The sequence below is a fragment of the Budorcas taxicolor genome, chromosome 19 (genome assembly GCF_023091745.1).
Source record: "Budorcas taxicolor isolate Tak-1 chromosome 19, Takin1.1, whole genome shotgun sequence".
NCBI lineage: Eukaryota > Metazoa > Chordata > Mammalia > Artiodactyla > Bovidae > Budorcas > Budorcas taxicolor.
This window is the reverse complement of record NC_068928.1, coordinates 61,227,668-61,254,377: the sequence shown is the minus strand read 5'-3', so window position 1 is coordinate 61,254,377 and position 26,710 is coordinate 61,227,668. Positions and strand designations below refer to the sequence as shown.

Sequence of the window (26,710 nt, the reverse complement as noted above, 5' to 3'; positions counted from 1 at the left end):
CTTCACCTGTTCCTCGCTTGCCCTGAGACTGAGGCTAGTGCCGAATGGGCTGCCCCTGTCCAGCCACGAGACACTACTTCACATAAAACAGATAAAGAATGAGGGCCTGCTGCTCAGCACAGGGAACTCTACTCAGCAGTCTGGAGTGATAAAAGAATCCAGAAAAGAGGAGACGTGTGTATATTTAACTGATTCACTTCGCTGTAAACCTGAGGCTAACACAGCACTGTAAACCAGCTACACTCCAATAAAAAACAAAAACAGAAAGAAACCAGAAAACACAAACGAAAACAGAAAAGAATGCGAGAGCCCCCACCCAAGAGGAAGCACACACCCGCCTGACTCCTTAATTAACACAAACGGTAAAACACACCTCCAGCTGGAAGAGAAGGAAGACCTAGGATCCAACCCACAGCCCGGCGACCATATTAACGGTGCTGTATTACATGTTGTGCACAGCACAGATCTTAACTGTTCCACCACAAAGTCAAGGGTGGAGGTGTGAATCAGCGGTGGAACTCACTTCGCCGTATCTATTCGCATCTAACCACGCACTGTACCCCTGAAACCTGCACACGTAATAACGGCAGTAATATCTCAACAAGGCTGGAGCCTGGACACACTGACGTCGGTAACAACTGCAACTGTGCTCGGGTGCCCGGCGGGCAGGGCCTCAGACACCCTCCCTCGGTGCCCAGGCCCCAGGATGAGCCACTGTTCCTGGCCCTGCGCCCTGTGTGGGCAGCGGCGGACGAGACGCGCAGCCCAGCCTGCCCACGGTCTCTGGGCCCCGGGAGCCGTCCTCACACAGCTCCAGCCACAAGCACACTCACTTCTAGTCTGCTGTGTAGTCTCACTTCGGCCTAATACCTGCTGTTTCTGGAGCCACTATCTCGGCCTTCAGGGTGTTAAACTTTTCTATATTTTAACTCCCTTCTTGACTTCACTATCCTTTCAGGGCACTGGGCTTGCTGTGGGCTTTCTGGTTCCCCCAAACTACCAGCGACCTCCCGGGAATCGGACTGCAGCACGTTCCTTGGGGTCCAAGAGCTTGTCCACCTCCACCCTGGACCACCCGCATGGACGTCAGCGTTTATTTCTAACTTTAAAAATGGATGTCAGCAAGGTGAAAAGACAGCCTTCTAAATGGGAGAAAATAATAGCAAATGAAGCAACTGACAAACAACTAATCTCAAAAATATACAAGCAACTTATGCAGCTCAATTCCAGAAAAATAAACGACCCAATCAAAAAATGGGCCAAAGAACTAAATAGACATTTCTCCAAAGAAGACATATGGATGGCTAACAAACACATGAAAAGATGCTCAACATCAGTCATTATTAGAGAAATGTAAATCAAAACCACAATGAGGTACCACTTCACACCAGTCAGAATGTCAGTGATCCAAAAATCTGCAAGCAATAAATGCTGGAGAGGGTGTGGAGAAAAGGGAACCCTCCTACACTGTTGGTGGGAATGCAAACTAGTACAGCCACTGTGGAGAACAGTGTGGAAATTCCTTAAAAAATGGCAAATAGAACTGTCTTATGACCCAGCAATCCCACTGCTGGGCATACACACCGAGGAAACCAGAATTGAGAGACACATGTACCCCAATGTTCATCACAGCACTGTTTATAATAGCCAGGACATGGAAACAACCTAGATGTCCATCAGCAGATGAATGGATAAGAAAGCCGTGGTACATATACACAATGGAGTATTACTCAGCCGTTAAAAAGAATACATTTGAATCAGTTCTGTTGAGAGGGATGAAACTGGAGCGGATTATACAGAGTGAACTAAGCCAGAAAGAAAAACACCAATACAATATACTAACACATATATATGGAATTTAGAAAGATGGCAGTGATGACCCTGTATGTGAGACAGCAAAAGAGACACAGATGTGTATAGTGGATTTTTGGACTCAGAGGGAGAGGGAGAGGGTGGGATGATTTGGGAGAATGGCATTGAAACATGTATACTATCATGTAAGAATCGAATCACCAGTCTATGTCCGACGCAGGATACAGCATGCTTGGGGCTGGTGCACGGGGATGACCCAGAGAGATGTTATGGGGAGGGAGGTGGGAGGGGGGTTCATGTTTGGGATCGCATGTACACCTGTGGTGGATTCAAGTCAATGTATGGCAAAACCAATACAGTATTGTAAAGTAAAATAAAGTAAAAATAAAAATTAAAAAAAATAAAAACTGATGTCCACCGTGGGGTGGAGGGAGGGAGGGGACACAGGTGCACTGGCTCACTTCGTTGCTCAGCATAGAATCAACACTGTAACGCTGCTGCGCGCCTGCTGAGCCGCTTCAGCTGTCTCTGACTTTTTGCGACCCCATGGACTACAGCCCACCAGGCTCCTCTGTCCGTGACAAGCTCTAGGCAAGAATATTGGAGTGGGTTGTCATTTCCTTCTCCAGGGCGTCTTCCCGACCCAGGGACAGAAACCGCGTCTCTTATGTCTCCTGCATTGACAGGCAGGTTCTTTGCCACTAGCGCCACCTGGGAAGCCCAACTATTAAAAAAAAAAAAAAATTATCATTAAAAAAAAAACAACCCTCTGTCCATGGGACCTGCCTTCTCTAGGCTAACATACAGGGAGTCTCTCTCCTGTCTGGACAGTGTGTATCTTGGCAGTAGGGGAGAGGTTCTGAACTTCTCTGAAAAGACAGAGAGAGAATTTGACAGGATGGGGGTCATTAAAAGAGTATTGACCTTCTGGGTCAGAAAGGTCAAAATCCCGGTTCTGTCACTTCTTGGCTACCTGACTCTGGATGTTACCTGGCATCTGAAAGCCTCTGCTTTCTCATCTGTAAAGAGGGACAGAAAAGGGGGACTGAGTGACATAATCCGGAGTGACTGGCATGGGGCGGGACCCTAAGCACTGGCTGCTGATGAGGGCTCAGATGCTTCTGCCAAGAGCGTGCAGGTACCACTTAAGCCCCAGTCAGGAGGCACATCAGGATGCCCAGGCAATACCGGGGACACAGTCACACCAACAGAGGGATCTGCTGCTCACGTGAAATCTAAACCTAACTGGGCTTCCTGCATTTTGTTAAGCCTCACAGACCTACCAATATGATGGTTACTATCAATACAGAAAAGGCCGTGCCTGTGTGTGTGCTCAGTCGCTAAGTCATGTCGGACTCTGCAACTCTGTGGACTGCAGCCCGCCAGGCTCCTCTGCCCATGGGATTCTCCAGGCAGGAATTCTGGAGTGGGCTATCATTCCTCCTTCAGGGGATCTTCCCGACCCAGGGATCAAATCCGCATCTCCTGCAAGTCTCCTGCATTGGCAAGTGGGTTCTTTCCCTCAGCCACCAGGGAAGCAGGGAAGGTCATAAGAAACATTTAATCAAAGTGCAGTTATTGCAGAGTACTGGAGTGGGTTGCCATTTCCTTCTCCAGGGGATCTTTCCAACAGAGGGATCGAACCCGGGTCTCCCACATCGCAGGCAGACTCTTTACCATCTGAGCCACCAGGATACCCCATTACAAAGTACACACACATATTTCTAAGCAATTCTGAGAAAGCCATCTCATGGTAAGGCTAGAGATAAACATGTCTTGCACCCTGGAAGGCACACACAAACCCCACTGTCTCCACAGCTGGCCCTCCGGGAGTGAAGTCACCTCTTTATTCCTCAGCCCAGGGAGGACGCTGTCACAGGAGGAGCACCCCACCCAAGGAATCTTAGCATTCTCTGCATTCCCCGGATTCTGACTTGGGATTTTTCCAGAGTTGCCCAAATAGGGACACGTCCAGAGCCTGTTTACACACAGTCCTGTGGCCCGCGTGCCGGCCCTGAGACCCAGATGCAGGCTGCAGACGATGGTCCAGGGCAGGGCTCAAGGTCGTGCCCTGGGGTGACGGGGGCAGAGGCTGGGCAACCCCGGGGAGGGATGAGCAGCGATCCTGGGGTCAGGCAATCAGGCAGGTATCTGTGCAGAAACAGAGGTGAGGCCCGGGCAAGCCGCAGAGTGAAACATAAGGTGGGGAGGACCCCAGGGACGCCGGGAACACGGGCCCAGTGGTGAGAGCAGAGGAAGTCAAAAGCCGGAAACCAAGAAATCCGAGAGCGGAAGCGGTTCAGGCAAAGCGGACCGGAAAAGAGAAGGGGGCGGCCAGCCGTCCAAGGAGACGAGAGTCCGAGGCTGTGAGCATCGGAAGGAGTCCTTGTCCCGCAGTGTGCTTCCCGATGGGGGCGGGACTGACCGCACAGCTTCCAGGGGACCAGGGACCTCGAGAAGGTTCTAGAACAGAGCATCAAGGCAAGCGCGGGCCTGCTGAGCGTAGAGCTGGGGGCCTGAGCACAGACCCTGCCATGAGGGGGCGCCGGGCGCAGGACCGCAGGGTGCGGCTGGGGATGGGGAGGCGGTACCCAGAGGGGCAGCGGCTACAGAACCGTGAGGACCCACACGACCCCCGGCTGGCCCGGCCTGGGCAGACGGCTCAGTCTCTCCGCAAAACGGAACTGGCGTGACCTCCCTCACCACGCTGCTGGGAGAAGAGAATAAACTCCAGCAAGGCCTCCAGAAGCCGTGCAGCAGACATCGGGACACATCAACAAGACCCCGAGGGGGCTGGGGGCCCGTCAGCTCTCACCGGGCTTCACCAGCCCCGACAGTGTGTCTGGGACGGGCAGCCCACCCCCTGTGCCTGTGTCCCCAACTGTGAACACAGACGCCAGAGCTTCCGCATCACGAGCCGCTCACGGAGTCCACACGGAGCCCCTGGAGCAAGGCACCCAGGGATACCCCGGCCACTGCAGGTCACATAGGAACCGGAGGAAGACAGCTGTCTGTCCCCAGCTGGCGGGGACACACGGGGTGAGGGGTGTTGCTCACGGAGGGCTCCTGGCCAGAGCTCCGCAGGGCACAGCCCGTGACCGTGGAGCCACGTGTCTGCCCTTCCCCCAAAGGCTGGAGTGGCCGCTGGTGTGGACGGTGCTGTTCTCGGCAGCCGTCCACAGGGCCAGGCAGGGCGGTGGGGCTGGCGTGTGCCTGCCTCCGCCGCCAACAGTCAGGGCAGAAGGATGAGAAGAAAGGAGGATGAACGGGGACACCCGGGGTGAGGGAGAGCCCCCCAGATAAGGCTGAGGGTCTCCGGGCCCCACAGATTCCCCTCCGGGAGCAGAGAGAGGGTCATGACAGCAGTGGGCGCCGCTGCGGCCAGTGTGTGCACGCGCCGATCCCACTCCAGACGCTTGGCATGAATGACCTCGCTCAGCCCCTGAAGGAGGCACTCTCCTTATTCCCATTTTACAGACGAGGAAACTGAGGCTTTGAGCTCTAGAGCTTGCCTGAGCCACAGCTTGTCCGAGATGACACAACTGCAGAAGCGAGGAGGGGGCCTCACCCTGATGTCAGAGCTCCCACCGGCCCTCGTCACAGAATGACCTGGAGACCCTGCTGGAGTCCGGGGGGGCGGCCCCGGCACCACTGCCCACGGCCAGGCTGGGGCGGGCCGCCACTCAGCCTGCTCCCCGTGGGGACAGGTGCTCTCTGAGATTAGGGCACCCCACCCGCCGGGGCGGCGGGACCAAGAGGACCCGCTCCCTGGGCCACCCCACTCCGGTCGGCTCCTCCTCAGGCTGGGCAGCCCCCGTGGCCACCAGCCTGAGGCACGCGGTCCCCCAGGGCCCCGGGCACCTGCCAAACCCCAGCCTCTGCCCTCTCTCCAGGGTGTTTACAGTTTCTGGGTCATCTGCCTCTGTTTAAGGAAAAGAGGTCTTTCCAAGAATTCACGAACTGTCAGCAATGAGCCCTCTTCAAATCAGAACAGGAAGACGGTCTCTGAAGTGAGGCAGAAATCCGACGCCTCTGGACACCCAGCCCCTGGGCCACGCTGCCCGCTCCCTGCACCCTGCGCTCAGGCCAGACAAGCAGGGACCCTGGGTCCAGCTGCAGGCCGGGGCACACACACCCCCGCCCCGGGCCCGGGGGGAGGGCCGGGGGCGGGCTTGCGAGCAGGAGAGTTTCCAGTCTTTGTTCTTCTTAAGGCGCCAGGGCAGCCCGGGTGCAGACGGAGGAGGGGAGCTGGTGGGAGAGAGACAGACAGACAGTGGGTGCTCGGCTACGACGCCCACCGGTGCCCCCCCGCCCCCCCACCCCTCGGCGCCCCCGCCCCTGGCACCGCGGCCGCAGCCTCCCCAGCCTCGGCCGGGGCTCCGGGAGGAGTGCATCGCCTGCCTTGGCCCAGAAAGAGGCCCTGAGGGCCCTGCCTCAGCCAGGAGGGGCTGGCCACCCCGGGGAGTCGCCCTTAGAGCGCCCCTGTGAGGCCGCTCGCTCGGCACCTCAGCCATCCTGCCAAGGCCAGAGCCAGAGGGCCCGGCTCTGCCACAGACACACACACACACTCAATACACATGCATGCACGCACACATGCGACACACACATACACAGAGACATACACATACCACACACGCACACACAATACACACACACATATATACACACAATACACACACAATACACATACAACACACACATACAGAGACACACACACCACACACGCACACACATAATACAGAGAGACACACATATATACACACAATACACAGACACACACACAATACACATACAACACACACATACAGAGACACACACACCACACGCACACACATAATACACAGAGAGACACACATATATACACACAATACACAGACACACAATACACATACAACACACACATACAGAGACACACACACCACACACGCACACACATAATACAGAGAGACACACATATATACACACAATACACAGACACACACACAATACACATACAACACACACATACAGAGACACACACACCACACACGCACACACATAATACACAGAGAGACACACATATATACACACAATACACACAGACACACACACAACATACAACACACACATAGACACACACACACCCCACACACGCACACACATAATACAGACATACATATATACACACAATACACATACAACACACACATACAGAGACACACACACCACACACGCACACACATAATACACAGAGAGAGACACACATATATACACACAATACACACAGACACACAACATACAACACACACATACACAGACACACACACACCCCACACACGCACACACATAATACAGACATACATATATACACACAATACACATACAACACACACATACAGAGACACACACACCACACACGCACACACATAATACACAGAGAGAGACACACATATATACACACAATACACACAGACACACAACATACAACACACACATACACAGACACACACACACCCCACACACGCACACACATAATACAGACATACATATATACACACAATACACATACAACACACACATACAGAGACACACACACCACACACGCACACACATAATACACAGAGAGAGACACACATATATACACACAATACACACAGACACACAACATACAACACACACATACACAGACACACACACACCCCACACACGCACACACATAATACAGACATACATATATACACACAATACAGACATACACACAATACACATACATGCATACATACACCACACACATACGCAGAGACATACAACACACGCACACACATAATACACACAGAGACACACATGCATATATACACACAATACACATACATGCATACACACAACACACACATACAGAGACATACACACACCACACATGTACATACATAATACACACAGAGAGACACATACATATATACACACAATACAGACACATACATACAATACACATACATGCATACATACACACAACACACAGAGAGACATATACACACCACACACGCGCACACGTAATACAGAGACACACATACATTAATACACACAATACACACAGAGACACATACAATACACATGTACACAAATACACATACATCCACACAATCCACACCACACACACACACACACACATGCACATGCACAAGCATGCACACATACAGAGTCACACAATACAGATATACATGTATACATAATATACGCATAGACACATATACACATATAATGCAAACATATGCACACATGCATCTATTCATAAAATACATACATGTACATACAATATACACAGAGACATGCATATCCACATACCATACACACAGAAAGATACAGACACAATACACAGGTACACACATGCACACATGCACACACACATGTGCAGTGTGTGGCTGGTCGGGCTGAGTGGGGCCTCCCCTCCACACGCCCTCGTCCAGGCCACACAGGTGTCCAGAGCTGCCAGCATCCACAAAAGAGCAAATCTCCCAGCCCTGTTCAGTATTTTCCTTGATGATGCTGTTTCCATGGCAACCAAGCCGACAAGGCCTGGGCAATTATCTGTCATCTGACGCAGGGAATGTGGAAAAGGCCGCTGACGGTGCCAGACATGTATCAAGGGAGGGGGGCTCTGAATTAGGGGCAGGGGGCCCAGAGTCCCGGGGGTGTCCTCTGCATATGGACGCCCTCCATGTGGACCCCAGCCAAAACCTGTACGCACTGGTGGGGGTCCCCGTGGGCTAAGAATACAAGTCAGACTTCCTGCCAGCATTTCCAGGGACCGCCGAGGCTTACAGGTGACACACGAGGCTAACAAGGCCCCTGGCTGCTTGCTAACAAATTCAGCGGTGGACAGAGAGCATGGGAGCCGTCCACAGCTAGTTTAAGTGGGGATAGGCTGGTTTACTGGGACCTGTGTTCTCAGCCTGGGCAGTCTTGGCTCCCAAGGCCACCAGATGATGTCTGGAGGCACTCTGGATCGTCAGGACTGGGAGGCATCAGGGAGATCCTCAGAGCTACAGATATCCAGTGGGGGAGGCCAGGCGTGCTTCGGATCACCCCACAAGGCACAGGATAGCCCCACAGAACTATCTGCCCCAAATAACCGTGCCATGCCTGGGAAACCCTAATCGGGGTGCCCTCTGTTTCAGCAGCTTCTGAACCACATTTCCTTAAATAAAAACCCATCATAGGAAACAGTTCATCATCAGCAGTGGCCTATTGGGGAAAGGGGTCCTTTGAAAAAAAAAAGCAAAGATCCCACCCAACTGAGATGCAAAAGAAAGTGGAGGGACCAGGTCCTGTCGTGTGGATTAAGGTTTAAACCGAAAGTTGACTCAAGGGTTGTGAGCCTGGGGCCTATTGTCTTTGAGGGGGAAGGGAACTGGTGGAAGCAGTGTGCAAAAGGCCTGTCTGTGGCTCTCTGGCTGACACGGGTTGATAAGTTTCATCAGATTTTCAAAGAGGGAAGTGATTCAGGAATCTGAAAACCAACCATTAGACCCCATTGCCCTGGCCTGCCCACGCCCACTCTCCTGACCAGAACCCCTGCCCTGGCCTCCCGTCTCTGACACCACAGTGCACACAGGCCTCCTCTCCCGGGCCGTCTCAGGGCTGCCCTACAGACACAGACAACGACACGTGGCCACCTGCCCAGCCTAAGACCCCCGGGCCCAGGCCTCGCCCAACATGCGCAGCAGAGACTGACCTGGTTTACCTGGTCTTCATTTGGGTTAGTCACTCGGTCCAGGCCGTAGTCCAGCACGTTGTTCACTCCTGGCTGAATGAGGAAAAAATCAGTGTAAGGACCACTGCAGCGAGAGTCTCCAGTTTCTGATCAACTTTGGATTCTGGCCAAGCTGCCCATCGTGAGACCAAGCTGAGGGTTGTGGCCCAATCTGTGGGGAGCTACAGGGGTATGTAAGGTTCCCCAGATTGGGGGGGGGCGCCTTCCCCTTCCTCTGGGGTCCACCATAGCATCCCCAGAGGAAGGGAGGGAGGGTGGATGGACGGATGGACGGATGGGTGGGTGGGTGGGTGGGTGGGTGGGTGGGTGGTGGTTGTGGCTCAGTCACTAAGTCAGGTCTGACTCTGTGACCCACGGACTGCAGCACTCCAGGCTCCTCTGTCCTCCACTATCACCCGGAGTTTGCTCAGATGCACGTCCATTGAGTCAGTGATGCTGTCTAACCATCTCATCCTCTGCCACCCTCTTCTCCTTTGGCCTTCCATCTTTCCCAGCATCAGGGTCTTTTCTACTGAGTCGGCCTCTTTGTATCAGGTGGCCAAAACATTGGAGCTTCAGCATGTCCTTCCAGTGAATATTCAGGGTTGATTTCCTTTAGGATGGACTGGTTTGATCTCCTTGCAGTCCAAGGGACTGGGTGGATAGATGGATAAATAAATAGATGGGTGGATGGATGGAAGGATGGGAGGTTGGGTGGATGTGGGGTGGATGGATGGGCAGGCGGGGGGGTGGATGGGTGGATGGATTAACACGCAGACTGGATCAGAGTTCATGGGATTGGCACAGGGGCCTCCCAACTGCTGCGCTCCACGGCTCACTGCTCTGGAGAGTCCGGGCTTCAGTCAAGCACCCAGAAGTTCTGATCTGGATCCTGCTGTCCCCCAGCTGGGGAGAGGATCTTGAAACGACTTCTCTCTGTGCTGAGAACCAGAGATGACCCCTCCTGTCTGTCTGGTTCTTGTAGGATTTAGCACGATGGACGCTCACAACGGAGGGTCGCTATCACCAGGCAAGGCCTTGTGTCCACCCTGAGATCATGGTGGAGAGGCCGGGCCCAGAGCTGGTCTCCGGCTCTGCCACCTCCACCAGGCCGCCTCCCCGGCCAGTCCTGCCCCAGCTCTGAACTCCTCCTGGCCAGCGATTCGGGTCTTTCACTTCCTCTGTTTGTTTGGTGCAGGCAACCATCTGGGAACTCCCATCCCCGGGAGACAGAAAACAGTCTTACACTCTCTCTCTCACACAGACACACACACACACACACACACACACACACACACACACACACTTGACCCACACTCTGATGCAGTTTCTGGGACCCCAGAGGCACCTGGAATGGAGACCCCTCAGAGCTGACGTCAGGGCACAGGAAACAAGGGCAGCGGTGGCTGTCAGCAGACGGGGAGCCGCCCAGCTGCGTGCAGCCCAGGGCGGACGCTCTCGATGAGTGCTCCCAGAGACCCTCTGACGGCCTGGGCTGCTGGCCTGTCAGTCAGATCGCTCCATCCCCGCCCAAGACAGACCTTCAAATCGGATGCTCCTCAGACAAGACGCGGCCCTCATCCCAACGCTCCAGGCCACTGAGAGGCTGAGAGTTTTAAAAAAAACCCGGGGAGAAGAGATTCAGAGACACCCTGGTCCAGTTCGGATGGAGAGGGGCAGCCGGGAGGGGGCCGGGGTGTGAGAGCGGCTTCGTGTCTGCTCACGTCTGTTCACATCTGTTCACGTGTGCTCGTCTCTTCACATGTGCTCACGCTGTTGATGTCTGCCCACGTCTGCTCGCGTCTTTCACGTGTGCTCACGTCTGTTCACGTCTGCTTGTCTTTCACGTGTGCTCACGTCTGCTCGCGTCTTTCACGTGTGCTCATGTGTGCTCACGTCTGTTCACGTCTGCTCGCGTGTGCTCACGTCTGCTTGCATCTTTCACGTGTGCTCATGTCTGTTCACATGTGCTGACGCCTGTTCACGTGTGCTTTCACATCGGGCCTCGTTCTGAACACAGCTCCCCAGGGCCACCCAAGAGGAGGCAGGGGCCGCTGAGCAGCAGTCACGTGATGCTCTCATGCCTGAGGAGGTGACTAAGGCCTTGCGCGCCCAGTGAGACCACGTGGCGCAGTCGTGGGAGGCAGAGGAGCTCTCCGGGCGGGAGAGCGGGGCGCCGGCTCTCACAGGGAGTCGGCACCAGCCCTGGGGCTCTGCTCCCTCATCAGCAAACGAGACTAATTGCAGTGCCTCCCACACGGGCCGAGAGGTGACGCAGGAAGGTGCGCGCAGGGACGTGCCCGGTGCTCCCGTGCCCAAGACTCCGCGCTCCCAACGCACGGGCCCGGCTTCCGTCCCCGGTCGGGGAACTGGATCCCACACGCCGCCGCCAAAGGCCCCGCATGCCATAGGGAGGACCCGAGACAGCCAAAGAGAGGACGAAGCTTTTTCTGAAGGAGAAAGAAATCGCATGAGGCCTAGCGCGGAGCCCAGGCCAGCACGGCGTCCACAACAACGCCTTCACGGGTGGAACGCGTATGGGCTGTCTGTTCTGAATCCAGACAGAAAATGAGCGGAACGGCCAAACCCTGATGGGCTCCCAGTTCAAACAGTCCAGGAGCTTGGACACCGTGGGGGACGCAGTCACTCTGGTGCTGAGAACTCGGTTCCCGGAAGAGGAGCAGCGCGGTTCTGGACTGCTGACTTCTCCGAATCCCTTCGCCTGCAGGGATCCGGGTCCGGCGCAGGCGGGAACAGACGCCTGTGCTGCGCTGCGGCGCGAGGCCGGCCTTCCCCGGAACGAGCTGACAGGGCACCTGGCCGTCACGGCTGGTCTTTCTCGGCTTCTTACCGCCCCCGAGCCCCGCGCTCGAACCCCCAGGCTGAGCACACGCGCACCCCCTCCTCGCGCCCCCGCCAGCGGGGCCGGACGCACACGAGGGAGAGGCGGCGCGCGAACCCGGGCGTGGCCACCGCGAGCCGACTCCGGTTCCGCAACGCGTGCCGTGTGGCCTGGGCTCGAGTTCTTTCCTCATCTTCTTCTTTTAATTTTTTGGCCGCACCGTGCAATGCGTGGCATCTTAGTTCCCCAACAAGAGAGTGAACCTAAGCCCCCGCACCCGGAGCAGAGTCTTAACCACTGGGCCCCAGAGAAGTGCAGTTTTCTTCTTATATTCTTTTCCCAAGGCATCGCGTCCCAGCCCTCACACAAGGCAGGCTCATTCCGGTCCCTCCGTTAGGGAACTTCGCTCCATCCTGACACCAACGGAGCGGCCGCGGGCAGACTCCATCCAGTCAGTCAATTTCCTCTGCCAGCCAGAGGCCCCTGGACGCGAGCCAACACTGAGCTCCTGCAGATTCAGCTCCAGCCCAGAGAGATGAGCCGCACGCGGGCGGGGAGGATGGGTGGGGCAGGCAGGCGTAAGAGGAGGCGGGTGAGCCAGGAGAGGGTACTCACAGGGCACCGCTGCACCAGCCAGTACGCCTTCTCCTGGCAGTCCAGCACGCATCGGTCCACTTTGTTCCGCTCCTTCCCGGCCCTGAAAAGCCACAAGCCACGTTGGAGGCCAGAAAGATGCCGCATCCCTTGCTCACTGATGGACCCCCTTCCTGATGGACCCCCCTTTCCTGATGGATCCCCTTCCTGATGCACCCCCCTTCCTGATGCACCCCTTTCCTGATGCACCCCCCTTCCTGATGCACCCCCTTTCCTGATGGACCCCCTTCCTGATGGACCCCCTTTCCTGATGGACCCCCCTTCCTGATGGATCTCCTTCCTGATGGACCCCATTCCTGACGGACCCCCCTTCCTGATGGACCCCCTTCCTGATGGACCCCATTCCAGACCACTCTCCGGATCTGCCCAGATAAGCTGTATTTGCCATAATAATGATGATGATGAAAAAAGCAAACCTCAATGCCACACTTAGGTGCTGAGTACCCTGCTCCCTGCTCAGAACTTTTTTTTTTTTTTTAGAACTTCTACACATACTGACTCATCAGATCCTCCCCGTGAGCGAGCCTCACCTTGCAGCCCAGGGACTGAAGCAGAGAGAGAGGCTGAGCCCCCACCGAGGGTCACGGGGCCACCAGCGGGCAGAGGCGGGACCTGAACTGGGGATGGGTCCCAGAGTCCAGCTCCCCCCAGGAGCACAGGGCGTGAGGCGATCAAGGCCCCCATGACCAGCTGAGGGTCTGACCATCCCCACCCACGTCACCCCTGCAGGAGTAGGGAGGACTTTCCGGGCTGACATCCACCCACCCGGCTTCTGAACTTTCCCTGCTCTGATAAACAACATCATCAACATCCAAGGGAGGGGGCGGCCAGCAACTCCAGAGCCTGCACGGGGAGTCCCGGCTTCTCTCCAGTGTCTCTTCCACCCTGCGGCTTCAGAGAATTTATGCCAAGTCAGAGTTTTCCTGAGCCCTCTAGCTGATTCCTGGGAAAGGTTACTTGTGTTCCTTCCCATCGCAGTCTCCCCCGCCATCACAGGTAGGAAACGAGGCCATGCTCCTTATCTCACCGTGGACCCATCAGCACTGTTTCCACGGCGACCTGTGCTCTGCTCCGGGAGGCTCTGTTCTCCCAGGCAACGCAGGATGACGCACACACCCTCTCAAGACTGGGTCGGCGGGTTCGTGTGCCAGCTCACGTGTTTGAGTAACTTCAGAACACCCAGCGAGGAAGGTGGGCGGGGAGGGCCCTTCCCGTGGGGTGCTTTGCAACCTCCTCCAGAAGTTAACTATAAACACTGTCCCCTTGCCAACCTAACTGGGTCTTCTACTGGGTTAACTAGCCAGGCAGATGGACCACAGATGGCCTGGGGCACTGGGGACTTTCCATGACGCTGGCAGCCCTGGAAATACAGTCGAGGGCTGATTTACTGCTGTGTCGTCCCTGGCTTTGCTTGTCTGCGACGGAGCTTACTGGAGGAGAATGGGCTCCCAGAGAACCGTGAGCGGGGAATTATCTTAGTTTGTCACTTTATGATCTTTAAAGCAAAAGTGTCCCTTAATCGATCAATCATTCACTCATTTATGTTGTATTTATTGATCTCCACTCTGATCCAAGCACTGGGAGAACCAGACTGTGAAGGTCTGAACGTTAGCAACTCTCCCCCGAAATTCGCGTGCTGACGCCTTTGCTCCCAGGGTGACAGTACCTGGAGGTGGGGCCTTCAAGAGGCACTTAGAGTTTAGAAGCAGTTAGATGAGGTCATGTGGGTGGGGCCCTTAGGACAGGATTCGTGCCCTGGGAACAGAAGACACTGGACAGCCTCTCTCCTCTCCCCACCGCCCCCCCCCACCAACAAAAAGGCTGCCAGCCATCTGCAAGCCGAGAAGAGAGGCAACATCAGAAACCAAACCCTGGCAGAACCGTGAACTCTGACTTCCCTGCCTCCAGGCCTGTGAGAAAATGAATGTCTGCTGTTTAAGTCACCCAGTAAATGGTATTTCCAAACGGCGTGACACACAAACATGCGTCTTGCCCTTGAATAGCTTCTGGTCTAAATATTAGAGAAAGAGTCAAGAAATAAATACAAAATCACAAGTTTCGCTGTGTGCCCTAGGGACACATTCCGTGTGCTGCTTGAAGGATCGGGGTGGCCACTGCGGTACCTTATAAATCTGTCTGCGGGTCCCCCCACTGTGAGGAGGGTCTGTGTCCTCCCCCACAGAGATCGGGTGGGGTTTCCAGCTGTTTTGACCAACAGAGCACGTCAGGAAGGTGGCCCTGTGCAGCTTCTGAGGCTGGGCCATGGAAGCAGGCAGCCGCCACCCTCCTTCCCTGTGGTATTTGCCCTCAGAGCTTCCGACCACCTGTAGGCGGTGAGATGCCTGATGCTGTGAGGAAGGCCAAGGGACCTCCTGGAGAGACCCCGAGGGGAGGAAGGGGTGAAGGCCAAGCCCTCCCCCTCAGGGTGGACGGGGGTCACCGAACCGTGCGTGCTCAGGCCCACAGTGTCCCACTCTCTGTGACCCCTGGACTGTGGTCCCCCAGGCTCCGCTGTCCATGGGGTTTCCAGGCAAGAATACTGGAGCGGGTTACCAGGCCCTTCTCCAGGGGCCCTTCCCGACCCGGGGATCAAACCTGGGTCTCCTGCACTCCAGGTGAATCCTTCACCACTGAGCCACCTGGGAAGCCCTCAGAACTGTAGACAGATTTTAAAAGCACCACAGGGGCCATCCCTGATTCTGCATGAGAGTGCACAAGCCGTGTCCTTAAAGTTCATGACCCCACATGTCATTTTATATTTACTTCCTGACTACTCGTGTGACTGTTTCGTGACTGCAGCCTCACGAGAGGCTCTGATTCACAGCCTCCAACTAAGCCGTCCCCGATTCCAGAGCTACAGAAACGTCCTTGAGAGGTCAAACAACTGTTGCCATTTGGAGCACGAAGCTTCCGGGTGATCTGTGTACAGTAACAACCGCTAATCAGAAAAGACAGACACACACTACCGTGTATAAACTAGGTAACTAATAAGAACCTACGGTATGCACAGGGAACTCGAGCCAATACTCTGTACTGACCACATGAGAAAAGAATCTAAAAGGACTGGGCATGCGTGTGTGTGTGACTGATGATCCACTTTGCCATACACCCCAACTAACACAACAGTTATTGTGGAGCCGCTCAGTCGTGTCTGACTCTTTGCGACCCCGTGGACTGTAGCCCACCAGGCTCCTCTGGCCATAGAATTTCCCAGGCAAGAATACTGGAGTGGGTGCCATTTCCTTCTCTAACTACACTCCGATAAAATTTTTTTTTTAACAAGAAGATAAGCTTCTTTGAGCTCATGACGTGTGAACTGAGGCTGCTCACCATCCAGCAGTCCTGAGGAGAGTACCCTCCCCCAGTCTGGACGCTGACACCTCCAGCCTCACTCCTGCCGTTCTCTGTGCCAGCTCCGGCTTCAGGCGGGCACCCCCCACCCCGGCTCCTCGCCCTCCCCGCCCCCCCCACCGTCCTCCCACCACGCGCCCCCTCCTCCTCCAGGCACCCCCCTCCGCTGCCTCCAGGCTCACTGCTGTTTCTGCAGCTCCTTCTCCAAACCCAAACGTGCGCCTCAACTCACTGAGGCCTCGTGGCCCGTCTGCTTGCCCGCCAGGCTCCCCGGACGATGCTTCTCCCTTCCTTACGCCTAGCCCGCTGTTTAACACACAGCCGCCCAATAAAAGCTCATTTTTTAAAAGAAACAAGGAAAGAAGGGAGGGCGAAGGGATACCAGAGGACCGGGGTGAGCGCGAACTCACCGGTACTGCTCTCTGGCCTGCATGACGATGAAGTCCCACTTGTAGTTGATTTTTTTGTTCAAGAAATTGTAGTTTTCCTAGAGGAGGAAGACAAAATGAGAACGCTGAGCCTCAGGAGCTCTCCTCTGTGCAGTGGGCAGGGAGCCCTAAGTCAACCAGGAGACCCAGCCAAACGCCCCTCCCACCCCGCTGTGCGAAGGCGCTCATTCACAGGGTGATGGCGAATCCTCAACAAGCTTTCACAACAGAAGCCACAGGTGGGCTTGGATTTTTTTTTTTAATAAATGTATCCTAGTCTGATTAGGAAGATGGGAGTTGTGTGGAGAAGAATGTGGAAACTTAACAGTCAACAGCAGAGCACCACAAACCCACAGAGCTAACAGTATGTGTGATGCTGGCCCTTCTGAAAACGCGTCTGGGGCTTCCCTGGCGGCTCAGACAGTGAAGAATCTGCAGTGTGGGAGAGCTGGGCTCAGTCCCTGCGTCGGGAAGATTCCCTGAAGAAGGGAATGGCAAGCCACTCCAGGATCTTGCCTGGAGAATTCCACGGACAGAGGAGCCTGGGGGGCTACAGTTGTGTCCCAAAGAGTTGGACACAACTGGGCAACTAATACTCTCACTTTCAAAAAGGAAACACAGCAAGATTGTTGCCATCTGCCCAGAAACCCAGCCTTCTGAGGACTGGGGTGTGTTCTCTGAGAAATCTGACTTATTCTGCCCAAAACAAAAGCCTGCACTGCTGTTTTCCCTTCTCACACTCTGGTTCAAATCTCTCCATCCTGGACCTAGAGATAGTCATGCTGAGCGAAGTAAATCAGACAGAGAAGCAGAAATAGCCTATGACACCCCTTATATGTGGAATCTAAAAAGAAATTATACAAAGAAACTTGTTTACAAAACAGAAAGAGATTCACAGACTTAGAGAAGGAACTTATGGCTGCCGGCGGGGAGGATGCCGAGAAGGGGTAGTCAGGGAGTCTGGGGTGGACCTGTGCACGCAGCTCTACTTAAAGTGGATAAACAAGGACCTCCTGTCCAGCACAGGGAACTCTGCTCAGTGTTGTGTGCCAGCCTGGACGGCAGAGGAGTCCGGGGGAGAATGGACACATGTGTATGGACAGCTGGGTCCCTTTACAGTCCACCTGACTCTATTCCAACAGCATTAATCCGCTATACTCCACCACAAAATAAAAGGTGTTTTAAAAAAATCTGTCCATCCTATAATGTGCATTATCACACATGTTAGGTCCTCTTACTTGCGGACAGAAAAAGGAACATGGTCACTCCTGTGGGCCCAGGAGTTACTGAGACAAGGGCTTAAACTACAGCAGGAGAAACCCTAGGACAACGTGGGCGAGAATTTACTCCACCCAGCTGCTTCCAAATATTAACGTATGGACGGACGAAGGATGGACGCAGGATGAGGGATGGGGATGAGGGATGGAGGGGCGACGAGCGCCTGTGAATGGAGTAACGGGGGGACGGAGGAAGCAGCTCACGGCTACGCTGCACTCAGTTACAAGCGCCTATACTTGAAAGCGTCTCCACACCTTCTCGTATTCCTCTAAAATCCCTTTCTTCTTGATATTCCGCTTGGCCAGATAGATGGCTGGAAAAGAAAACGACATCATTTTCCACCCTCATCGTGTTTCGAAACCCCTCTATGCACAAGGCTGCCGTGCTCAGTGTGGCAGACAGGACACTCCCAGACCCGCTCCCGCCCCCCCAGGAGCCACTCCTGACACAGACAAGGACGGACGTAAAAAAGGTCGTGACGGCCGCAGACGCCACCAAGACGCAGCGTGCAGCTAGGCAGCACGGGGAGCCCTCGCCAGGCCTGGGGTGGGCGCGGTTTACCGTAGTCGACGTCTTCAGCCGGCCACTGCTGGGTGGGCCAGAAGTACGGCGTCTACGAGAGAAACCAGGGGGCCAGGCTGACACAGGCTGTGTGCCCCGGGCCCCCCGCCCCATAGCCTGAAACATGCCTCCACCTCTGCCACCGTTTCTAAAGCTCTGGGAGGACGTGAAGCCAACCAGTTACAGCTCCAGATGACGTCCCGCCACACCAACACCTCAGGTCAAGGCCGAGGCTCACCTGAAATCGATAGAGGCTGCTGTCGGGCTTCAGAGTGAGGTTCTTGGGGTCCTGCAGAGGGTAAATGTAGCCGTACTTGACGATGAAGTTGCCCAAGTTCTGGGCCTCTGGGGAGGAGCAGGTGAGACAAGGAAGTTAAGAGCAGGGGCCAAGGGCAGAAGCTCACCGCCCCGCCCCCGCACAGCACCCCAAATGCCAGGACGGGCACCCCCATCCTCACAGCACTTTTGCCAAGAAGTGGGAGCAGCGGTTCCTGACCTTCACTGTGGACAAGTACCAGCTGAGGAGACAGTCCCAGAATGTCCCCCAGCCTGGTCGCCCCAGTGACAACTCAGTGCTTCTGGAGGGGAGCCAGTGAACCCCAGGGCTGATGGGGGCCAGGTTAGGGGTGATAGATGGGGACTTCCTGGAAGAACACCATTGAGTCTGGAGAAACCCAGGAGCAGGGAAAGTGTCTGTGACCAACAGACCCTTCTTCACCCCATGAGAGGCAGGAAGGGGTGGTCAACTTCTGCCCCAAGCTGGACTCTGCCTGCACCCCGGGTCCAGACCCTCCGAGCTCCCCTCCACACTTCACAGGCACCATCTCCTTCCAGACCAAATGCACGTGTGCATGACCCCCTCCAGGAAGTCCTTCTTGACTGACTCCTCCCCAGTTAATCCTGCGACTTAGTAGTAGCAGTGGTCACGTTAGTCACTTCAGTCGTGTCTGACTCTTTGCAACCCCATGGACTGTGGCCCGCCAGGCTCCCCTGTCCATGGGATTCTTCCAGCCAAGAATGGAGTGGGTTGCCATTCCCTGCTTCAGGGGATCTTCCTGACCCAGTAATCAAACTTGGGCCTCTCGCCTTGCAGGCAGATTCTTACCATCTGAGCCACCAGGGAAGCCTGTGATTCACACACTCTCGGTATTTTGTATGAAGAAACAACTGTGTCCCCCCGGTTATCACCCCTTCCAGTCTGGCTGTTTTACTCACAAAGGCTTCATCTCGCCAACTAAAAGGTCAGTTTCTCAGAGACACAGGCTGAGCCCCACCCAGCCACGCCCAGATATGCCCCGGGGTGATGCCACAGCAGCCCTCGGTCGGGCTGAGGACAGAAGGAGCTCTCACCCAGTCCGGAGATCCACAGGCGCTGGCTGAGCCACTGGAGGACGTCGCTTCCTGCAAAGCAGAAGGGTCTGGCCAACGTCAGAGCCTCCCCGACATCCACCCACACGCTGCTGCCCAACTGGCCGCCTCCCTGTCCAGCCGTGATCTCGTCCTGCTGCTCAGATCCTCCAGGGACCTCCCTGAACCCCACCCCCCAACTGTGTCCAGTCCGAACCCCCAGCCCATGATTCAGGGCCTCCCACAATGTGAGTCCAGCCAGAGTTTCATGTCCCTGCCACCCCCTCAGCCTTCACCTCTCCAAGGTACTGACTCTCTTTTCTTATTGATACAATAACGGGTGCCTGGACTGTCATTCATCAAGAGGGAGGTAAACACACTAAGTCTTGACCGTTGGAAAAAAAAAACAGCCCCAAACAAGCTGTCCATGGAGCTCTGGACGGAGCTCAGTCCCGGCAGTAATGAGAACCTGGATGGGAGGGGAAGGGAGTGCGCCAGGGTCGGGGTGCTGGGTCTCTGACGCCACTACGTTCCCCAGCAAAACTCTGACGGCCAGTGCTACATCCAAGCCTGGCTTTTCAGTCATCATAAAGGCTTCTGTCAAAGCAGAAGGATGAGACACTTTCTTAGGAACACCCTGTAGTCTCGTTTATAACTTCAGACCGTGGAATGTGGGCTCCATCTGCCCTTGCACCCTGCACATCTGAGGGCTGGCCCGGGGGCAATGCAGATGGGAGGCCGGCGAGCAAGAAGGCAGCGGAGGCAGGCAGGGACAGGATCGGGGCCTGGGGAGCCCTCCCAAGGATTCACGCTGATCCAAGGGCCAGGACAGGCCGAGTCCCACCAGCAGCCAAGAGTGGATATGGGACCTCAAGGAAGCTGTGTGTCTCCTGCTCAGCCAGGCCCCGGCCCCTCAGCAGGACACGCTCCTCGTCAGAGGCGGCAGCGTCGTCTCACAACAAAGATGCACCCCAGCTCCGACGCCATTGAGCAAATGCCAACCACCACTCTTTCTAGCAGCCCCAGCCTGCTTCCCAAGGGCTGAGCTGGGTGCCCTGCCTGAGCGGAAACTGGCCCACGAAACACACCACAGGGGGGAGCCAGGGTCTGAACTCCACTGCCTGTGCCCTGGGGTGGGGGGCACAGCACGGCTGAGGGGGCACAGCCTGTGCCCGCCCCTTCCTACACACGTCCTGAAGGCACACACATCCAGCCACCCACTCCCCACGTCCACGTGCCTCGGTGACGGCTCCCGGGGGGCCCTGTCGCTCTCGCCTTTATTCAGCCCCTTGCTTATTCAAAAGCAGACGTCTTCACTGAAAATCCGACTTAAAATCCCAGGACTGGGTGTGTTATTAGACGGTCCACCCCACGTCTCTACCAGAGGCGTGCACACCAAGAAGGGGAGCCTCCCACCCCCAGCTGGCAGCAGACGGGTTAGCACTCCCCGCCAAGGAGCCGAGGGCTTTCGCATCCACTTGGGCGCTTCCTGAAATAGATCAGATGGGATTAGGGGGCTCCCGGGGCATCCACCGCGTGGTCTGTGCTGATCTCAGCTCGCACATCAGCCCCATCATTCCCTAAGCCCCAGCCACCTGCCCTCCGAGGGGGCAGTGGCGCTGACCCAGTCTGCTTTGAGCAGCGCCAATGCCGCACAACAGAGGCTCCAACTGCCGCTGGGATTCACCACGTAGGGCAAACGAGGGGGACCGTGGCTGAGTGGGCAGCGTCCCAAATCCGGGAACCGAGGGGGCCCCAGGTGCCAGGAAGGACAGCGGCTCACACGCCTAGACAAGGGATGAGAGGCTGGACGCTGGACTCGTGTGTGGGTGTGTGCATCTGTGTGGGTGTGTGCGTCTGTGTGGGTGTGTGGGTGTTAACTCTGCCACCACAGTGCAAAAGCAGCCACCGACAATACATAAATGGGGATGTGGATCTGTTCCAATAAAACTTTATTCGCAAATACAGAACAGGGGCCGCTTCTGGCCTGTGGGCTCTTGTTTGCCAACACCTGTGTGTGGTCTGCTCAGGCCAAGACCAAACTGCCAGACACCTTACCCGTCATGGCGTGAGGGATGCTGACGACCGTGACCTTCTGGTTCTGCACCCTGACCCCTGTGTCTGGGTCCTGCATGTCCTTCACAAGGGCCTCGATCTGCAAAACAGAACTCCCCGGGTCAGCTGAGGGGCATCAAGGGAGCAAAAGATGGCAAGAGGAACATGGGGCGCTTACAACCAGGAGCCCACTGCCGTCTCAGGCCGCTGGGCCGGCCGAGAGGCTCACAGTAGAGGGGAGCGAGGAGACGCCCTGGGAGGGGGGTGGAGGGGGTGCTTCTCTTGGACACGGGTGGGGACCGAGGGGCCTCGGGCTGCAGGAAGCACCACTTCTGGACTCATGCCCGCCCGTGAGCCTGGGACGTGCCTGCTCCTCCCAAAGCCGCCTGCCATTCGGACGTGAGAGCCCGGGGCCCCATTTCCCATGTTAGCTCCCAGAAGAAAATCCACGTTTATCCCAAAACGTGTATGAGAGGAAATAGCAGCATTTCATGGAGTCCAAGCCCCCATACATTGGAGAAGAAATAGAAACCCAAGTTATGAGTTAGAAACCTGAGTTTCTCCAGCAGAAAGTCAGAGGGGTTGACTCCTTCTCTTTGCATCAAAAAAGAGAGAGAAATCTAGTTACAAAGGATTTGAAAATAACCTTCAGAGGAGGAATAATGAGAGTTATTTTTAAAACACGATGAGGGGAGTCAGATTTCTCCCTGGCAGGTGTCACACTTCTCAGAAAGTGGAGCTGGTTGGGGGGGGGGGGCGGGGTGCAGCAAAGGGACCTCAAGAACATTCAGGGTTTGGGTCCACCGTCCTCAAACGTTCCCCAGGGAAGTCTCCCCGGGGTCTCTCCAAGGAGGAAACCACAGGACTCTGGCTGGTGGTCCCATCTCCGAGAGACTCTCTTATGGCGCCCACTCCTCAGATTCATAGGTTGAGGTCCTGGGCCCCAGGACCTCAGAATGTGACTGGATCCAGAGACAGGGTCTTTGCAAAGGTGGCCAAGTTAAAAGGAGGTCATTAGGGCGGGCCTGGCTGGTGTCCACTGAAGAGACGAAGTAAGGACTCAGACACACACAGAGGTTCCCTGGTGGCTCAGGCGGTAACAAATCCACCTGCAATGTAGGAGATGCTCAGGAAACACAGGTTCAATCCCTGGGTTGGGAAGATCCCCTCCTGTATTCTTGCCTGGGAAACCCCATGGGCAGAGGAGCCCGGTGGACTCCTTGGGGAGCAAAGGGGTTGCAAAGAGTCGGACGCGACCGAGCGACTGACACACACACACCGGGCAGGGGGAGGGGGCGCCACGTGAGGACGCCAGCAGAGGACGGCCCCCCAGGCCCCGCAGAGAGCCGCCTGGGGACCACTGCGCACACCTCGGCCAGGGCGTGCACTCCAGGCCCTGCCTCTTCCGTCGTGGCCCAGCACAGCCGCGTAGACCCGGGTTCCAGCTCTGCCTCCGGCAGGAAAGCCCCGTGCCCATCACAGATGGGGCCGTCTGAGCCGCGTCCCAGGTCCTCAGCGGGTGAGAGGCCCCTCCTTTCAGCTCCAACTGCTGCCAACTCCCCCCTGCTCCTCCCTGTCCCTGGGGGCCCAGAGACCCGGGGGGATGGCCACCCGCACCCCAGACGTCAGCCCCCCTCCAGCCCCCCAGACTCAGCCCCCACACGATCCTGGGCAGCAAGAGGATGGAGGGGAACCCGGGCCTCGCCTGACCCCGGGTGACCCCGAGCTGGGGGCAGGATGGGGGCGTTGGAGGCCACGTGCTGAGCGTGACTACTCCAGGGTCACCAGGAGCGGGAACCGCGTCCCACCTCCCACGCCCACACCGCTCCTGCAGGAGGGAGCTGTCACTCACGGGGCAAGATCGCAGGCTGGAATTTTCCTCCCAGCCCGAGAAGGTTCCCGGGGGACGATAATCATCAGCCCTTTTCTGCACGGACAGCGGGCAAGTCAACAGCACCATGGGGTTGTCCGCCAACAGGGGACGAGGCTCCGGCAAAGGAGCCTGCCTGCCAGGGGCCAGCCGACACCGGGTCACATCGCCCCCGGCTCTCCGACCCCCGGGGGCACCACTCCCGGACAGGCCCCTCCCCAATCCTGCTCCGCCCACCAGACAGACGTCTGGGAGGCACCCCGGGCCCACCAGCTGCTGCGGGCTCTGCATTTGTTTCTGCCGGGCCTCTCACTCACCAGTGGACGCGGCCCCCAGGAAATGTGTCACCTCCCCAGACCCCCAGGCTTGGCCGCCCGGCTCTGCCTGTGCCTGGCAGGTCCCCAGCCTCCAGGGCCCCCTCCAGCACTGCTGCTGCTGACATGCGGGGCCAGCCAGAGGCCCTGTGCGCCCGGGGCGCAGAGACACCAGGAGCAGCCCCTTCCCCACAGCGTCCCCGGATGTCACTCAATGTCCTGTGGCCTTTTCTCTGCACCGTCATTCAAATCACCTGGGGACCCTGAGCTGTCCTTCACCACCAGCCCTTCCATCATCAACTTCTCGCGGCCCAAGCTAGTTGCCCACTCCTTGAGGCTCCCCCACGGCCCCGCCCGACTCTTGCGTCCAAGCCCCAGGTTTCCCTAGGTGCCGCTCTTCACTGCGTGTCAGTGGTATTCGACTCTTGGGCCCCACGGACTGCCACCCGCCAGGCTCCTCTGTCCACGGGCCTTCCCAGGCAGGAACACTGGAGTGGGTCGTCTTGTCCTTCTCCAAGGGATCTTTCTGACCCAGGGATCGAACCCTGGTTTCCTTCATTCATAGGGGGATTCTTGACCACTGCACCACCTGGGGATCCATATAGCACCACCGACTCATTGGACGTGAGTCTGAGCAAACTCCAGGAGACGGTGGAGGACAGAGGAGCCTGGCGTGCTGCAGACCGTGGGGTCACAAGGAGTCAGACACGGCTGAGACACTGAGTCAACAACAGCTCTCTAACAGATGCTCTTCCCAGAGGGACGACGCTGCGCCTGTGCTGTGCACTCTCACACCTCTACACCTGGCAGGCACACAAGCTTACTGAGCTAAGTGGACCAAGGGCGGCCAGTGCCCCAGCGTAGCCCAAACCGCCCAGCTTTTAACACCGCAAGACAAATCAGGGCAGTTTTGACAATAGCTTGCTGAGCTCCAAGGGTTCAGGGCAGCTCTTACCGTCACAAAGGATTCAGCTAATTCTCCTCAGGATAAGCCTAAGACAGAGGACACTTCACTGCAGATGGAAGCGGGCGCGGGTGAGTGACCCCAGACGGAAGCCTCTGCCAACCTCCTCTGATACCAGTTATCCCAAGAGCCCAGAACAAGATGAGCCACTTTGTCCCCAAATACATCACCCCGAAAGATGCACTCCACCTGGCACAAGTCCCCAGGACAGACACCCAGGGCCTGGCCACCTGGTCTGAAAAAGCCTTGCGACAGGAGGGTCCTGACTTCTGCAGCGGCCCAGAGAGCCGAGGGCACAAATACACACAGCTGAACAAGCAACCTAGGGATGCTGGAAGCAGGGTGTCTGTCTAGCTTACAAATCACACCATTTCTGTGTGTACACACTAACCACACACACAGACACACACACACTTTAAATACTGCCGCTTTGAATCAGAAAACTGTAAACACGTTCATTTACTCTCTGGGAGCCTTCCAACAACGTCTGGAGACTGTCTCAGAAATGACCCAGCCGCGCCTCCTCTCCCGAGTAACAGGTTGTTTTCAGCCTCCAGCCGACCATCGATCGCCCCGCTCCAGACTCTCCACTATAAACAGGTTACAAGGAAAGCTAACCAATACAGACTGAGACACACAGACACACAGACACACACAGACACACAGACACACAGACACACAGACACACACACACACACACACACACACACACGGCAAACCGCCACTCAATAACAAGGGGCGCTAACCGACCACAGGGCCGCCCCAGCCCTGCCCACGTCCCCGCCGGCACTTCCCCGAGGTGGTCCCGGGAGGGCCCAGCGGACGGCACCGCGCTCACCTTCCGCAGAAACGCCATCCTCGGCCTGTACTGCTGGCCTTGGTGTCGGATGGTCATCCTGGCCCCTGGGACTCAGAACCGGGACGCACGGGACGGAAGGGGAAGCCCCCGGAGAGCGCGCCCGCGGCCCCGAGCCCAGGCGGAGCGAGGCTGCCCGCCGCGCCGGCGACCCGCGCCCCCGGGAACCCGAATCCGCGCGGGCCAATCAGCGCGCGGCACCCGCCCGGCGAGCGCTGCGCTGGCGGCCACCTGGCGCCAGGGGGCGGTGTCGGGCCGGCGGGCCGGGGGCGCCGCAGGTGAGGTGCGCCCAGGCACCGGGATGCTCCGTGGTGCACGGCGCCTGGATGCCCCGTGGTCGGGGGCGAGCCCTTAGGCAGGATGGGACTTCGCTGGGGGGTAAGACAAGGGGCGGGGAGTGGGGGCGAGCGGGGCGGGGAGCGGCGAGGAGGAAGGGGGAGAAGCGGGGGCGTAAGAGGTACAAAGTATTAGGTGTAAAACAAGGATGTATGCACAGCACGGGGAATATAGCCAATATTTTATAGTAACTACCACTGGAGTGTGGCCTTTAAAATTGTGTCACTATACTGCACACCTGTAACTTATAATACTGTTCAGCATCTACATTTCAATTTTTAATTTTTTTTAATTTTAAAAAAGGGAAAAATGG

The 26,710-nt window shown here is 56.4% G+C and overlaps 1 protein-coding gene across 1 annotated transcript in view; it reads right to left on the bottom strand.

The window, feature by feature from the left end:
* Window positions 1–26,100, bottom strand: part of RGS9 (regulator of G protein signaling 9) — a 53,157-nt gene extending 27,057 nt beyond the window's left edge. The window contains exons 1-9 of the mRNA XM_052658012.1: window positions 26,044–26,100; window positions 22,061–22,157; window positions 20,006–20,056; window positions 18,894–19,000; window positions 18,656–18,707; window positions 18,349–18,407; window positions 16,799–16,875; window positions 12,999–13,080; window positions 9,533–9,595 (exon numbers count right to left, since the gene is read on the bottom strand). Coding sequence (XP_052513972.1) covers window positions 9,533–9,595; window positions 12,999–13,080; window positions 16,799–16,875; window positions 18,349–18,407; window positions 18,656–18,707; window positions 18,894–19,000; window positions 20,006–20,056; window positions 22,061–22,157; window positions 26,044–26,100 — 645 coding nt within the window. The remainder of the gene's footprint in view (window positions 1–9,532; window positions 9,596–12,998; window positions 13,081–16,798; window positions 16,876–18,348; window positions 18,408–18,655; window positions 18,708–18,893; window positions 19,001–20,005; window positions 20,057–22,060; window positions 22,158–26,043) is intronic.
* Window positions 26,101–26,710: the final 610 nt, after the last annotated feature.